The sequence below is a fragment of the Alexandromys fortis genome, unplaced genomic scaffold (assembly GCF_014885135.2).
Source record: "Alexandromys fortis isolate MF-2015 unplaced genomic scaffold, M_Fortis_MF-2015_v1.1 scaffold_10, whole genome shotgun sequence".
Classification (NCBI taxonomy): Eukaryota; Metazoa; Chordata; class Mammalia; order Rodentia; family Cricetidae; genus Alexandromys; species Alexandromys fortis.
Window position 1 is genome coordinate 21,512,680 of NW_026067895.1, and position 15,627 is coordinate 21,528,306.

Sequence of the window (15,627 nt, forward strand, 5' to 3'; positions counted from 1 at the left end):
TGAAGGAAGGCAGAGGGGCATGGGAACGTTGAACAGGACACAGAAGAAGCCAGGCTCAGGGAATGGTGTCTGGACTACCCTGAGTAAAATGGGCGTCTATTGGTAGATGGAACAGGTTAGCCTTGATCACATCAACTCCAACTATCTTCTCATCCTAATTTAATATGAAATGTCATCTAAACCTAACAAATAGACCTTTGATAAATATCAATTAAATGGGGGGGGGAATACATTTGCATGTGGGTGTAAGCATGTGTATGTGTGGCCAGAATTCAAGCAATCTCAGGTGTCATTTCACAGCTCCTGACCACAAGCACCATTTTGCTTGTTTGTTTGTTTTTGTTTTTGTTTTTAAGACAGGGCCTCTAACTGTGCCCTGGGTCTTATCAATTAGCCTAGGCTAGCTGACCTAATCACTGAAATCATGCCTGGCTCTGCCTCCCCATCACTGGATCACAAGTGTATGCTACCACAGCCATCATTTTACATGAGTACTGGGGACTCAACTGGTGTCCTCAAGCAAGCACTTTACCAACTGAGCTATCTTCCCAGGCCATCAGAATACTTTGGTGGAACATTCGTACTCATTTCCTGTTATATGGCCTGGCACAAATTATTCAAAAATGTTTGTTAGTCAGTCACTTAACTGTGTACAGCTTTGGTCTTAGCCACCTTCCATGGAGGCAGGAGGATTCCTTGAGTTCAGATAGTAGAATCCCTTTGGGACCAGCCTGGGCTATAGGACAAGACTCTGTCTCAAACTTAAAAAAAAAAAAAAGACATTGTATGAATGAGTGAATAATGGATGTATCCCAGCTGTTGATTGTCCTTGTAGGAAAGGTGGGGGACCTGTTATAACTTCAAAGAGGAGGCCATCTTCACACACAGGACAAATGAACTTGTGTGTGATTTTAGGGCATCAAGGCAGTGTGATTTCCCATGATCTTCTGCTCTTAAGAAGCACATTTGTAACTTTGGTAAAAAAATTGCGGCTGGTGTGCACCTTTAATCCCAGTTCTCAGGAGGCAGAAGCAAGCAGATCTCTGAGTTTGAGGCCAGTCTAGTCTACAGAGCAAGTTCCACCACAGCCAAGGCTACACAGAACCCTGTCTCAAACACAAAAACAAAACAACTCTCCACCCCCCAAAAAGAAACAAAAAGAAATTGTTAGTGCTTGTGTGTATTTCATTATATACCCTAAACTATTCTTTTAGAGACTGTAATGACATTATCTACTACCATACCTGGACACATAATGATACTACTTGTGGGGATTGTATATGTTTAGAGGGAGAAAATAGAAATATATGATATAATTAGTATTATGGGTAGTACTCATAATATCATATCTTTCCTTTTACCTATCAGGGTATTTTCATTTTGTTGCTTGTTTTTAATATTTTTGTGGTAAATATGTACTACTTTAATAATTTGTGTAGGCTTCTTTTCCTTTTCTTTCTTTTTTTGTTAAGAAGTTCTTGTGAAATGTGATTTAATAGCTTTTTAAAAGTTGCCTTTAAAAAATAAAATCCCTGGCACCATACAATCCCAGTTGCTACTTGAAATAACAGCATCATGGCATTGAAAGCACATGCCCCATACCTCCTACATTAGGAGCCTGGTCTTCCCAGTCACCCCATGGTTAATTGGAGAGGAGCCAGCAGCCCTCTGGGGGTTGGAATTTGCTGCATCATAGCCCCATCTCCCCACCTACAGTCTTGCTGCCTCCCTGGGTACCCTGGCCCCTACTACTGCTGGAGCCTTGGGAAGAACCTGAAGGCTGGGCAGGACAGGCTGGAGCAGCTGGCTGGCTTCAGACTGTGGACTCTGCAATCAGCTCTCTGTATATTTACCTTGGGGTTACACCATCTTGAAAAATAGCACAAGTGCCAAAGTATTAGCCTGAAGATGAACGAACAAGGGACCCCAAACGAAATAATAAGGACCCCAAATTTCATTGCCTCTTCTTCTCCCCCCGCCAGGTAAGAAGCATGAATAGTGTTGCCTCTCATCTCAGAGGCACAGCTGTAATGAACTTTGAGTTTTAACGAGGTGTTCTATTTGCATTTTTAACTCTACTTAAAACAAGCCGTGAGAATGACATCAACTGTTTGAGTCAGCTGTTGGCCCGGGCATCTGCCCAGCATTTGAGGTCATTGGTGGCATCCATGAGCAGCAGGAACAATTTTTTTTTTTAGCTTGTTGACTAGAGGGCCTTCGTTAGTGCTAGTGTTAAGTAGAATACGGGTTTGAAGTAGAGCATGGCTAGGCATGGCCATGTGATGCATTAAATATGCCAGGGCTTTGTGGGAGAACTCCCGTGAGACTGGGGAGTTATTTAATCTGGGAAACATTTTGCTTGGTGTGATGATGAAGTGTTGCTTAGGCATCACTCCTGGGGGACCCACAAAAGAGGGTTCAGTAGGCACAACCGTGAAGAACAGTATGCAGAAGCCAGTTGGTACCTTCTTTTGATGCAGTAGGGGTCATCTTACTGAGAAAGGGTAATGGGAGAGCCGACGAGAGGAGAGCCGTTCTGTTGGATTTATCTCCTCCAGGCTGGGTTTTCATCACATGTATTTTTAATTCTTTGGAAGACACTCAGGGTAATTGAAGAATGGCTCGAAAGAATGCTAGCTTGAAGAGACATTCAGCAAATGGATGTGTTGATGTTACCTGTCAATTAACCAGAAGTTGCTTATAATAGGAGCCTGTAGTTACACCATGGAAATGGTGGCAGTTGGCTGCTGGGGAAACTCGAGGGATGTGTAATGCAAGGCCTTTAAGGCAGCAATTTTGGCTCCTTCCTGCTTTTTATTTCCCTTCATATCTGGGTTTCCAAAATGTGCCTCCTCACCCAGGAATGGGAACTGTTCAGTGCCCGTTGAGTTCTGCTGCCTTTGCTGAGATTATTCTCTGAAAGGGTAGGGTGATGTCCATAGTCTAGTCAGCCCAGAACCTTCTGTCTATCTCAAGTGTAAAATGACTGCAACTCCACTTCACTCTGCTATTTTTTGCCCGGCCTTCCTCAGTGGGGTAGGCCCTTGTTAAAGCATGTGCCACACTCTGGGAGGGCCTCCCTTGTTGGCTTCAGTCCATGCTGCTTTCTGCCAGTCTGATCTGTGTGTTTCTTGAAATCACAAGTTGGACACACGGATAGTCACAGCGCGTGTGTGCATGATTGAATGGAATAACTCCCGATGCTTAGACTCTCAGGGCCGTAATACCCCGTCATTTATGGCATTAGCTCATGCGCCCATGTTTTGTTTATATGTTTTGTTTATAACAGTGTGGTAAGTTAAGATTGCCCTGTATACAGGGATTATGCCTCTCCTTGTCAACGTGTGTGGGACCTCACAATGTGCTAGTCACTGAGTGAGCACATAGAACTTTCAGACTCCTTCGGTTGCCTTTCTGTATAGGTTAAGGAAAATGATTACATCTTAGCAAACAAATAATCTACACACAACAGTAAGTGAGCAAATATTCGTTGAGCCTTTATAATTTTTAATGCTCTGGAGTGATTTAAATGAAACAGACAATATCCCATATCAGGAGGCATGTGATAACTCCAGAAAGTGTATTCATTATGATGAGGAGAAAAGATGCTAATTCTTTTTGAAGGTTAATTGTGAGGGTTACATGAGAAACTATAGATGGAGAACCAAGGCTTAGTGAAACTGAGTTGTCTAAGATCTGTCTGTTAAGCTGTCAGGCTCTGAAAACTGTTCTGAGAGCCTTTAAAGATTTCACAACAATATCTTATGGTTAAACAGGCTGCTTGCGGTTTGTGGCGGTTTGAATGAGCATGGCCACCACAGGCTCATGTATTTGAATGCTTGGTCTGTGGCTGGTGGAACTGCTTGGGAAGGATTAGGAGGTGTGGCCTTAGTGGAGGAGGTTTGTCACTGGGAATAGGCTTTGAGGGTTCAAAATCCCATGCTAGGCCCAATGCTTCTCTCTTTCTGTCTCCATCCCTTGGATCAGGATGTAAGTTCTTAACTGCTGCTCCAGCAGCGGGCCTGCTGACTTTCTGCATACTCGCCGCCATGGTCATGGAGTCACCCTCTGGAACTATAAGCAAACCCCTACTTAAGGCTTTTTTTCTGTAAGTTGCCTCAGTCATGGCATTTTTCCACAGCAGTAAAAAAGTAACAAAGACACTGTTCAAAGTCCTACAGCTGAGGGAGCATGCAGGAGAGAAACGCAGCTTATGACCCCAGCTTGGGACCTCTGGGATAAAGCAGAGAGTTGGGAGTTACATGCCTGGGCAGCTTCCACATTGACCAGAGCATAGACTCTTTTAAGCTGAGTGTAGACTCATACCTGTATTCTAAGCCGCTGGGGAGCCTTGAGGCACGAGGGCTGCTGCAGATGGAGGGCTGCCTGGGCTACCAAGGGAGACCGCATTGCAGTCAAGAAGCAGTAAAGCATTTTCAGTACTGCTCAGAGAATCCCACTTGGAATCTTTTCACTTCATGTGTCCACTCCCTCAGCCCACAGTTGGATTCTGTCTCCACAGCTCAACTTTGTGTGTTTGCAGCAGCATAGCTCTGGAGAGCTGGATACCATTCTGTGTAGCACAGCCGTCACTAACCCATATGACTCCTGAGTACCTGAAAGGTGCCAAGTGCAACCAAGGAGGCCAGAGATGGTCCTGGTTTCTCCGTGTTGGAGTCCCAGGCAGTTGTGAGCTCCCTGATATGGATTCTGGAAGCCAAAGTTAGGCCTTCTGGAAGATCAGCAAGCACTCTTGACTACTGGGCCATCTCTTCAGCCCTTAGTTGTAGTTTTTTTAAATTAAAATTATTCAACAGTTTGTGGCTGCTGGGGTTGGGGAGGGAGTCTGTTTTCTTTTAGGATGTGACCCTTTGTAGGTTACTCATGCACTAGTAGATGGCTGCACATACTGGTGACACTAACTCCACTCTGTGGGTTTTTTTTTTTAATAGAGTATGTGAAGGTGGAAGGAAGACGTGGTGGGCTGGTTCTCAAAGGAGTTGGGGGGAGGAAGTGGGGAGCGGTTTTGATCAGAACACATTGTATATGTATAAATAAACAACAATAAAAGCATTCTAAATACAAGGCCCTTTTCAGGAAAATATATTTGAAAACCAATCCTTTTCCTTTAAAGGAATTGACTTAAAAACCTTTTTAGGTGTTTGAAAGGCAAGGGTTTTAAATTTTGTTTAAGCCCATTTCATCTTTTCCTCATCGTTATTATTAGTGCTTCTTGTGTCCTATGATTTGTGCCTTAGTGTCATGAAGACATTAACCTCTTCCTGTATGTTTCACCACGTGGGCTTTCTGTTTGGCTCTGTAGTTCATTGTGAGCTAACCTCATGTAGATATAAAGGGTCACACCCCAATGCTGGAGGTGAGTCCCATGAGTGGTGTCACATTGAAATCCTGTCTCTCTTCTTTTGACTTCAGTCTGGATGCTTACAATTTTTGTTATTTCTGGGGGGATGACTGTATTTACCAGAAGGGTTTCCTTTTTTTTTTTGTAGCTTATTAGCATATTACAACTGAGACTTAACCTGATATGGACAACCTTTTTGTGAACCTCCATTTTGTTTTTTTGACAATTCAATGAATTTGTAAGTAGAAAACGATTCCTGTAGCATTCTCATTACATATCAGCCAATTCCTCATGCCTAACATACACAGGATATAAAGTCAAGGTATCTGGGTCTTTGGGGTCTGAAGCCTGACATTTCAGACTCTGAAAGACTTCTAATCAAGAATGCTAAAGCCATGAGGGGTTAAACCTTTGTGGTCTTGGACAAGGACCCAGATGAGTACACCAGTGCCTTGAGGGAATGTTTCAAAGCTTTATTTCCTGTGAGTTATGGAATTTCCATCGTAATAGTTCAGAGAAAGGAGGTCAAGAGGGAGTGGAGCTGCAAATACTTGGAAGAAGAAGCAGTGGGGATCGACTTGTACCATGCAGTGTTTGTGTGCGGGCATGTGCTCATTGTACCCACGTGCCCCGTGTGCACGTGACCGAGAAAGGGAGGACAGACCCATGAGAGCACACATTCCTTCTTTAATCTCTTTGCATAGGGAGCCTGGGGGAGGAGAATGTATAAGCAAACAACTGTCCCCTGGTTGGCTGTCTGTCATCCACAGATATTCAGAGCAGCTCAGTAAAGCTCTTTAGGTTTGGAGATGTAAGTGGGCCTGTTAAATTCTGCTTCAGCTCTCAGAGTCAGTCTCATGATGGTGACAGAGATGAACAACTTTCACTTGGACTGGCTGGATAAAATGGTCTCCAGAGAGCTTTAGGCCAGCTCTCAGCTCTGCACTGGGCAGTCCCCTCCTTTATCTTTTGTTATCTGTACTGTTCCCTCTATTCAAAGTCTCCTCTCCTCTCCGTGGCTATAAATAATTGCCACCTTTCTGTAAAGTCCCAGCTCACATCCCCCATCTGTCAAATCGTTGCTGGTCTTCTGGTTAAGAACCATCTGAACTATGCACACTCTGACAGGTGCAAAATCTGACGGTTTGCCGACAGCTAAGGTTTATTTCTTTATTTACTTATTTATGAGTTTATATTCACTGTACATGTGCTGGATTTCATAACAGCATGTTGCTAAGTATGTTTCAGATCCAGCCATCATGTCCTTCCTGAGACTAGCAAAGAGAAATAAGGGGAGGGGAGAAGTGTTGTTGGAGGCTGCTTGTTCGTTTCCCGGCTGCCCAGACTCTCAAAATATTATTTAAATCACTGCTTGGCCAATCACTTAAGCATATTGCCAGCTAGTTCTTATGTCTTAAATTAATCCATTTCTATTATTTTATATTTTGCCATGAGGCTCGTGGCCTACTGGAAGGGTTCCGGCTGGTGGCTCATGTCTGTCTCCTCTGGCGGCTCCATGGCTTCTCCTGACTTTGCCTTCTTTCTCCCAGCATTCAGTTTAATTTTTCCCTCTCAGCTCTGTTCTGCCCTGCTATAGGCCCAAAGCAGTTTCTGTATTAATCAATGGTAATCACAGTATACAGAGGGAATCCCACATTGCCTCCTCTTTTCTTTTTTTAAAATATTTATTTATTATGTATACAATATTCTGTCTGTGTATATGTCTGCAGGCCAGAAGAGGGCACCAGACCTCATTACAGATGGTTGTGAGCCACCATGTGGTTTGCCGGGAATTGAACTCAGGACCTTTGGAAGAGCATGCAATGCTCTTAACCACTGAGCCATCTCTCCAGCCCCTCGCCTCCTCTTTTCTGTTTAAATGAAAAGGAAGGTTTTAAAACAGGTATCAAGCAAGAATTACAGTTATAATATTTATACCCACTTTATCTTTTATCATAACTAAGGAAGACTATAACATGTTTCTTGCTTGATATGTTTTTTGCTGGTTGTAATTCTAATTTTTATTCTTGATATTTGTTCTTATTATATATAATTTTATATTAGGCTTAGAACTCTCTTATTTAAACAAAGTCGGGAGGTGCTGTAGGAATTCCTTCAGCCAGTAGCCTTTAAGTTACCAGCCCACTTGGGTGTGGCCTTTTATACTATAAATACCTATGTAAAGCGCACACACTCCCTCTCTCTTCTGGCTGCTAGATTCAATTCCCGTTTCCCATTCGTGCAGAGGATTGTGATCTGTGAGTCTACCCCTAAATAAATAACCCCTTTATGATACTCAGTTCTGAGCTAGTGTGGGATTTCTTTTTAGCATCCATCTTCTGAGAAGGACTGTCCCTCCAAGGACATTTCTCAGAAGTTGCAAACCACTTTTCCTTATGTCTCATTAGCTGTACCATAATCACATGGCCACATTTAGATATAAGGGGTAGTGATACCCTTGCCCTGAAATTCAGATATTATGTTATCTGAATAACTATGAGCACAGATTTCTAGGGAGGGAGGGGATCACTGCTAGGGAATAAAGGACTCATACAGTGCTGTCGCAAATATTAAATGAGCGTCTATATATCTGTTTGAACAAGATTTTCACACAGTTTATGTTCTGTTAAGTACTAACTATTGTTTTTATAATTAAATATGACAGACAGCCGTCCATTCACTCAATCTCTTCAGCATATTGTGAGCTCCCTCAGTGCTGGATGCTGCTGCTCTATTGAAATCTCTCTACCAGCGTCTAAAGAAGCCCATCATCAAAGATGGCTCCCCCTTGGTTAAACAGCTCTGCAAGACAGGGAATTCTTTGTTAGGCTGGGCCACAGACTTTCTTCCTAATAATTAATATGCCTTGGCCCTTATTCTGCCTTTTGAGACAATATGAAACAAGCCTTTATTCATCTTGAGACCAGATAGGCGAAGACAGCGATCAGGACTCCCACTTGATTTTCTGGCTCTAAACATGCAGCTCACCATCTCATTATTTATCCGGGACAGGGTTGGTGAGCCTCTTTTATAAAGGGCCAGATGGTAAATGTTTTCAGCTTTGTGTACCACACGGTCTGTGTCACAGCTTCCCAACTCCTCTGTTAAAATGTAGAAACGGACATAGATATGACATGAATTAGTAGATGTAACTGCGTGGCAGTAAAATTTTATCGATAAAGTCTGGTGGCCAGCCAGCTTTGGGCCTCAGGCTGTAGTTCTCTACCCCTGTTTTAGCCCATGAAAAGCCACTAGCACCAGTATTCTTGGCTGATACCCCCCTATTCTGAAGCTAAAACCTCCCTCTGTGTCACCCTCTGATCCTTTATACCTTTTATCTGTTTTTCTTATCTTACCGCTTCGTCTATAAATTCCAGCACAGTTTATATCTCCATGGCTCTGCTCTGGCTATTCATTACCCTAATCATACTATCTACCCCCAATAAATCTCTAGCTTAGACATATTAGATTGACCCCATTCCCCCCATATTACATAACCTTAGGCCATACATCCCTTGAACTCTCGGGGGGTGGTGGTGGTCCTTTTCTAGTCTCCCTCATAAACATTTCTCACATGTCCATGTAAGAAAAACAATAAATCCCATTTTACATCCTTTTGCTTTTCATATCTGTTAAGACTACGGTCCACATTTTGGTGCTTCTAATTTTATTTAGACAATATCATAGTGCTCATTGCAGCTTTAATTCTAATCTTAGTTGACCCTTTCTTTTAAAGTTAACCCGGGACTACTTTAGATGGTCTGGGCAGAAATTAGCATTTGTTGATTGGCTGACCACTTTTGACATGTATGACACAGGTGTTTCTTCCTAATATTGATAATTCAAGAACGATAGAAACTGGTGGTCACAAGACTGATATTCAAGGAATTGATTCTGATTATAAAGCAGAAATGAAACTCAAGCAGACCTGATGAAGAATATGTGTACAAATGTCTTATGAGAGGAAATTCAACAAACACCATGCCACCGAGGCAGAGCCATTGAGCCTTGACTGTCCTTTCTTGTGAATAATGTAAACTAACAGACATTTCCTCTGACTTGGTATCTTTCAAAGCTTTTCACTCATAACCTTATCTTTGAAGGCAATTTTATTTCTATTTTGCAGGAGAGAAACTCAAACCTGACTGTAAAATATTTGTCAGAGGTCCCAGACCCTGTGTTTGGCTGTTTTAGTTCATTTCAATTCACATTGCTCTTCTCTGGGAAGTACACTGCACCTCATCGTTTTGCTAACTCCTACGTGTCTTTAATAATGCAGCTTAATCATCATCATCTCCTGCAACCCCACTGTGGAAATTAATCCTGCCTCATGCCCACCATCTGTTTTAGGTGTTCGTCGTCAGTGTTGACACCGCGCTGTTTGTAACATACCTTGACTGGTAATTTATTAGCTCATGAAGAAATTAAGGGCAAGATTCTTGCCTCATTTAATTTTGCACTCATGTAAACATTTGTTGAAAAATGGAATATCGTGAGATGGAGCCCAGCCTAGGGAGTTAGTTCTCCGTGATGTTTCTCATTCCTGAATACAGCTGGAAGCAAAACAAAGATCATTGCTTTAGTGGGCTGTCTGTAATCTCCAGTCTTCCGAAACAAACCCAAATAAATAATAGGTTACTCCTAGGAGTCATGTCTTTATAAACACCAGAACCTGAACCCACAAGGTCTCAGCCTGGATAGAGGAGGAACAGCACAGTTCATGGTTAGGAAAAGTTTCTGGAGTCAGACTCTGAGATTTGAATTCTGTCTCCACCATTCCCATCAGCTGACTTAGCCTTTTTCTAGGCCTTGATTTCTAGTTTCCCAAATACAAAGAGCAGAACTTTCTTGTATTATCTGTTGCTATGTAAGAATCAATATACAACAAAATTTATGGTGCAAAACAATAAACGTGTATTATTCCGTATAACTCTGTGGTTAGGAGTCTGAGAGAGGGCTTATGTGGCTGAGGCGCTCTTGTGAGGCTGCAGGTGCTGGCTGTAGCTGTAATCATTGGGAGCCTTGACTGAGGCCAGAGGAGCCACTCTCAAGATGATATACTGTTGAAATATGAGCGGCGGGGCTGCATCCCCGACACCCCAGCCACTTGGCTAGCTCATGCCCGAAATAACAACACACAAACTGTATTCATTTAAAGAACTGCTTGGCCCATGAACTCTAGCCCTTACAGGCTAATTCTCGCACCTGGACTAGCCCATTTCTAATAATGCGTGTAAGCACCCCAAGGTGCGCTTACCGGGAAGATTCTAGCCTCCGTCCATCATGGTGTCTCTGCTCCAGAGAGCAGAGCTGTTGAGTCTCCGGGAGCAGAGCAGAGTCTGACCTCACTTCCTCTTCCGCCCAGCATCTTATCCTGTTTATTCCGCCCACCTATCTTTTAACCTATCAGGGCCAGCAGTTTCTTTATTGCTCAGCCAATGAAATCAACAGATTGATATGACACTCCCACATCAATATACCATGTGACCGTCAGGGGCGCTCAACAGCAGCTGGTCCCTGGCAACGTGACCTATTCTCGGAAGTCCTCCAGGCTACTTCCATCACATTCTGTGTGTTAGGAGGAAATCACTAGTGTATCCCATATCCACGAGGAGAATCATGTCTTACCTTTTGTAAAGAGGAGTATCAAAAGCATTTGTTACTTAAAAATCATTACTTTATTTTATAGGATTGTGAGAATGAACTGAGATATTAATTGCACTGTATTTACCAGAAGACTTAGTACCAAAAATGTTTGCTCCTCTCTCCCACCTAGAATTACTTATCCCTTTCACAGATGAAGAAACAAAAGCAAAACATGGACTAACTATCAAATTGATGGCTTTGAAAAAACAAAACAAAACAAAAAAAGCAAAGACCCTGAATCCAAATTAGTAAGATAACCCATTAAAGTTTTCTGTAGCATTCTTGAAATTGAAAGCTGTTTGTGGATACAGAGATTATTTTTCATTCTTTTAAAAAATTTTGATATTATAATATAGTTACAACATTTCGCCCTTTCCTTTTCCTCTCTTCAAACGCTCCCATACCACTGCTCTTTGCTTTCTTTGAAATTTATGGCCTCTCTTTTTATTGTTATTATATGCATATGCATTTATATACATAATATAATATGTTCAGTCTACACAGTGTTATTTGTATGCATGTTTCCAGGCTGAGCATTTGGTATTGGGTAACCAATTGGAAGACTATTTCTCCTGTCCTCAGAGGTATAGCTCTTAGTGTAAGGTTGAGGCCTCATGGGCTTCTCTCTACCTGCTTTGGTATGTCTTTTGTTGTTCTTGATCGACTCGTGTTTAGGCAATGGATGTCGGTAGGTTTCCTTGGGAAAGAGTGGCATCTGTATGACAAAGAGCAAAGCCAGCACAGCCGGTTGCTGGCAGTGGGTAGTGGCGACCTGTGAAGAGTTGCCTCAGGAGGAGAGGCTGCACCTAGGCAGAAAGGATCCACTTGTGATGGGCACCCTCTGGTCCCAACATTCCTGAAAGAGCCTTGCTGACAGCACCTTCCACATCCCAGAGAAGTTTGGTTGACTCTCTGGGTTCATAGGGTTTCATGTAAGTGCTGGCAGTCTACCCCGTAGGACAACATGTAATACAAGGAAGATGTTCAATAATTTGAAGTCTGTGCCATTAAACTAGCTAAGTCACTTAAAATATTACACCTTCATAAGTCAGTCTTTTATGTCTACTTACATTTAAACCGAACGATTTCTTACTCAGGTGAAACCAAGGGATGTTTCTTTAAATGTGAGGGAGCGGGGGCTAGGAGTGTTGGCTGAAGATGCATTTTGGAATGTTTAAACCCACTGTTCATTCCCTTTGGTGCATCTCTTCTTTGTTTACTGTTTGGTTTTATAACAAGTGTTTAAAATTAACTGGCTTTTAAATGACTTGATTGTTTTAGAATTCAGAGTGTACACCTCTAGTCTACCTTTAGGAAGCCGTCTAAGGATTCATGGAGAAATAACCTCATGGCATTACCGTCCCAGGTCCCCTCTCTTGACCTCTACTGTCTAGACAGTTCACTTCTGCATTTATTAGAAATCTCACAGCACACAATTACTATTTTGCTTAAATGGCCAATTATCTTGCTAAACGATTTCTTTAAAAAATGAAAAAAATTATGTACATATTTAAGTTTAGGCTATTGCTCCTCTTAAAATTATTTGTGTATTTTATATTGTGCGCATTAGTGCTTTATCTGCATTTATGCGTGTATGCGGGTATCAGATCAGTTTTAATTAGATTGCAGACAGTTGGGAGCTGCTGTGTGGGTGCTACAGATGAACCTGGGTCTCCTGGCAGAGCAGCCGGTGTTCCCAATTGCTGAATCACCTCTCCAGCCCCTCTTTGTTCCTTTAGATAGACCTGTGTAGAATTTTCCTTCTGCACAGGGTCTTCCTTTATCACTTTCTACAGTTCAGCTCTGCTACTTGATGAGCCCTTCCGGCTCTGCATGGCTGAAAAAGGTCTACTTCATTTTCATTTGTAGAAGACATTTGCTGGGTATAGAATTCTGCTTAACAGTGTCTCTTCTTACTCTACTCTTTGCTTGCTTGCATTGTTTCTGATGAGAAATCTATTGTCTTATCTTTGCAGCTCTTGTCTTATCACCCTCGCTCCTTTGGCCTTCCTGAAGTGGTAGCTTTTCCTCTTCTGCCTAGACAGACTATTGGATTCTACCTGGGTCTAGAGACTCTCTAAGAGCAAGCTCAACTATTTACACTGCACTCACTTAATTTTTCTCTTGATTCAGATATCAACATTCTGTTTGGATTATTCACTGTGTGAAAATCATTATCTTTTTTCTTTCTTTCTTTCTTTCTTTCTTTCTTTTTTTTTTTTTTGCTTAGACTTTATTTAAAGCACCAGGATAAATTTGATTCTTCATACTCTCCAGTTTCTTTTTGTTTTGTTTTGTGGAAGTGGAAGTTCCAAATTGTCAAGCCAAAATGACAAATGCTTAACATATTAAAACTAACTTTTGATTGTAAAACTCTCTCCTCAGAATTGACCTATATCTTCCACTAAGTAATAATTATCAACCCGCTTTAAAAATCCATTTAATACCATAAATGTTTGATGTTATTTCTTTTCTTATAGGGAGCAGAAAACACTCAAGCTGGATTTTTTAAGTCATTGCACACTAACAATAAACTACAAGTCGCAGAATGTGATCCTGAGTAAAATGCTTCTGAAAAATTAGCTTCAAGCAAAGAGGAAAGAAAACTGGAGGGCCGTTTTGAAGCATTGGTCTAAAACAAACTGTTCTTGTTGGAAATTACAACTGGAAACTTTTGCCTGGCTCTCAACAAACCCAAATGAAAGGCGCTGTCAACTCCTTTCTCACAGAGACAGGGATTATGTGAGATTACCTGTTATCTTAACATGATCGCCAGGGAAGGGAACACAGAAGGGTAACTGAAGGACACAGGTCAAGATGACTTCTGAAGAAATAGCCTCTTCCGTCCTCATCCCTGTGACTCAGAGGACAGTGGCTTCTGCCCAGTCGGCAGTGGGAGAGGACAAGAGTGAACAGGTCTCAGATGCTGGTGCTCCAAAGGTACGCGCTGGCAGGCGCAGCGGCCAGATCCCCCAGACCCTCTCACGGTGGAACAAACCTGAGGCAGAGCATTCTAGAAGCCATTTGTCCCAGGTCCTCTCAATAGCAACGGGAGGAATAATGAGCGATGAGAACCACAATGAACAGTGCTGGGAGCAAAACCTGCCAGATTCTGTGAGAAACCGCACCGTCAACTGCAACAGCCTATTGCAAAGTCACCAGTGTGAACCTCCTCGGAACCAGCTTCGTGGGGCCTGTGACTCGGTCGCAGAAGACGGCCTGTGTTTGCAAACTGGAATTTCTTCTCCACTGGAAAGGAAGGCATTCCCTGGAATTCAACTGGAAATGGGTGATCCTCCCATGGATGTGAGCCCTTTGGGAAACGAGCCTGGAATCACGGAGCCCAGCGGACCTCAGCCTGACGGCAACATGGCAGTCTTTCATTTCCGTTATGAAGCAGAGGGAACAATGTCCGACGCTTTCCATTCCCTGTCAGAAAAATTAATTTTGGATGACTGTGCAAACTACGTTGCTCTTCCTGGGGGGCAGCAGAAGAAACATTACGAGGCGTATACTTGTAAGCTAGTGGAACTGACCAGAGACTGTGGCAATCAGAACGGGCAGCTGCAGTGCGAACATTGCAGCTTGCTGCACCGCAAATACCTGCGCTTTGAAAGCTCCTGCCCGCAGGCTGACGGGGGCTGCTCAGGGGCTGGATTTTGCAGGGAGGGTTTTACTCACAACCCACCTGCCAAAACTTTCCTGAGCCCTTTGGAGGCTTTCCCTGACAGTTGTGAAGACATAGACGATTTTTTGAAAAGCAAAAAGGAACGGTCCACTTTGCTGGTGAGAAGGTTTTGTAAAAATGACAGGGAAGTGAAGAAGTCCGTGTACACTGGCACTCGAGCCATAGTGAGAACCCTGCCTTCTGGCCATATCGGGCCAGCTGCTTGGAGCCATGTGGATCGGAAGAGAGCGAGGCTCTTAGGGTCTTGGGGGGATGCAATGGAACCTCTGTCAGCAATGGATGTAAGGCCACGTGGGAGCCTACGTCTGTCTGAAGCCCAGTGGTGTCTGGTAAGAGTTTGCGTTTCTTGCACCGCTTTGGTTTGTTTCACTTTTCCTCCCTTCCTTCATTCCCCCTTTAGGAGTTTTTATCTAGGGTCTTACTACATAGGCCCTACATAAGCCTGGAGCTTGCTACGAACATGGCCTAGCACGACCCTCCTGACAGCCTCCTGAATCTTGAGGTTACAGGTGGACACTCCCGTTTCTTTCCATTATTTCATTAAACTTGCTTGTTCTTTTTATAAATCTGAATTTCTTATTGCTTTAATTAAAAGATAAAGCAAGATCTGTCAAATTATGAATCTCACAGGAATCATTGGTAGTTATTGAGAAATAGATATTCCAATTGATAGGCCTAAGGTCTAAGTTGACTCCACAGGTCACAAAACATGCGCAGGCCTATGTAGGGCTTGGAGAAGTTACGGATTTTCTGTCATCAGCTTTGGAGATGCATTCTCAAGTCTTTTCCATGACCCACTGTGGCCTTTAGCTTTACAGGCCTGAAGGAGTTTCAGTCTCGAAGCTCACTTTATAGCCAAAGGTCTTTCCTTTCTTCTCTCTTAAACTTTGTGTGTGTGAGTGCATGCCATGTACCCCGTCAACGAGGACAA

At 42.8% G+C, this 15,627-nt stretch overlaps 1 protein-coding gene across 2 annotated transcripts in view; it reads left to right on the forward strand.

Annotated features, from left to right (window-relative positions):
* The window catches only part of Plce1 (phospholipase C epsilon 1), a 262,100-nt gene that overhangs the window by 22,680 nt on the left and 223,793 nt on the right, over positions 1-15,627 (forward strand). For both annotated transcript variants that reach the window (XM_050157296.1, XM_050157303.1), the window contains exon 2: positions 13,489-15,025. In XM_050157296.1, the coding sequence (XP_050013253.1) occupies positions 13,826-15,025 (1,200 nt within the window). In that variant the 5' untranslated portion in view covers positions 13,489-13,825. The remainder of the gene's footprint in view (positions 1-13,488; positions 15,026-15,627) is intronic.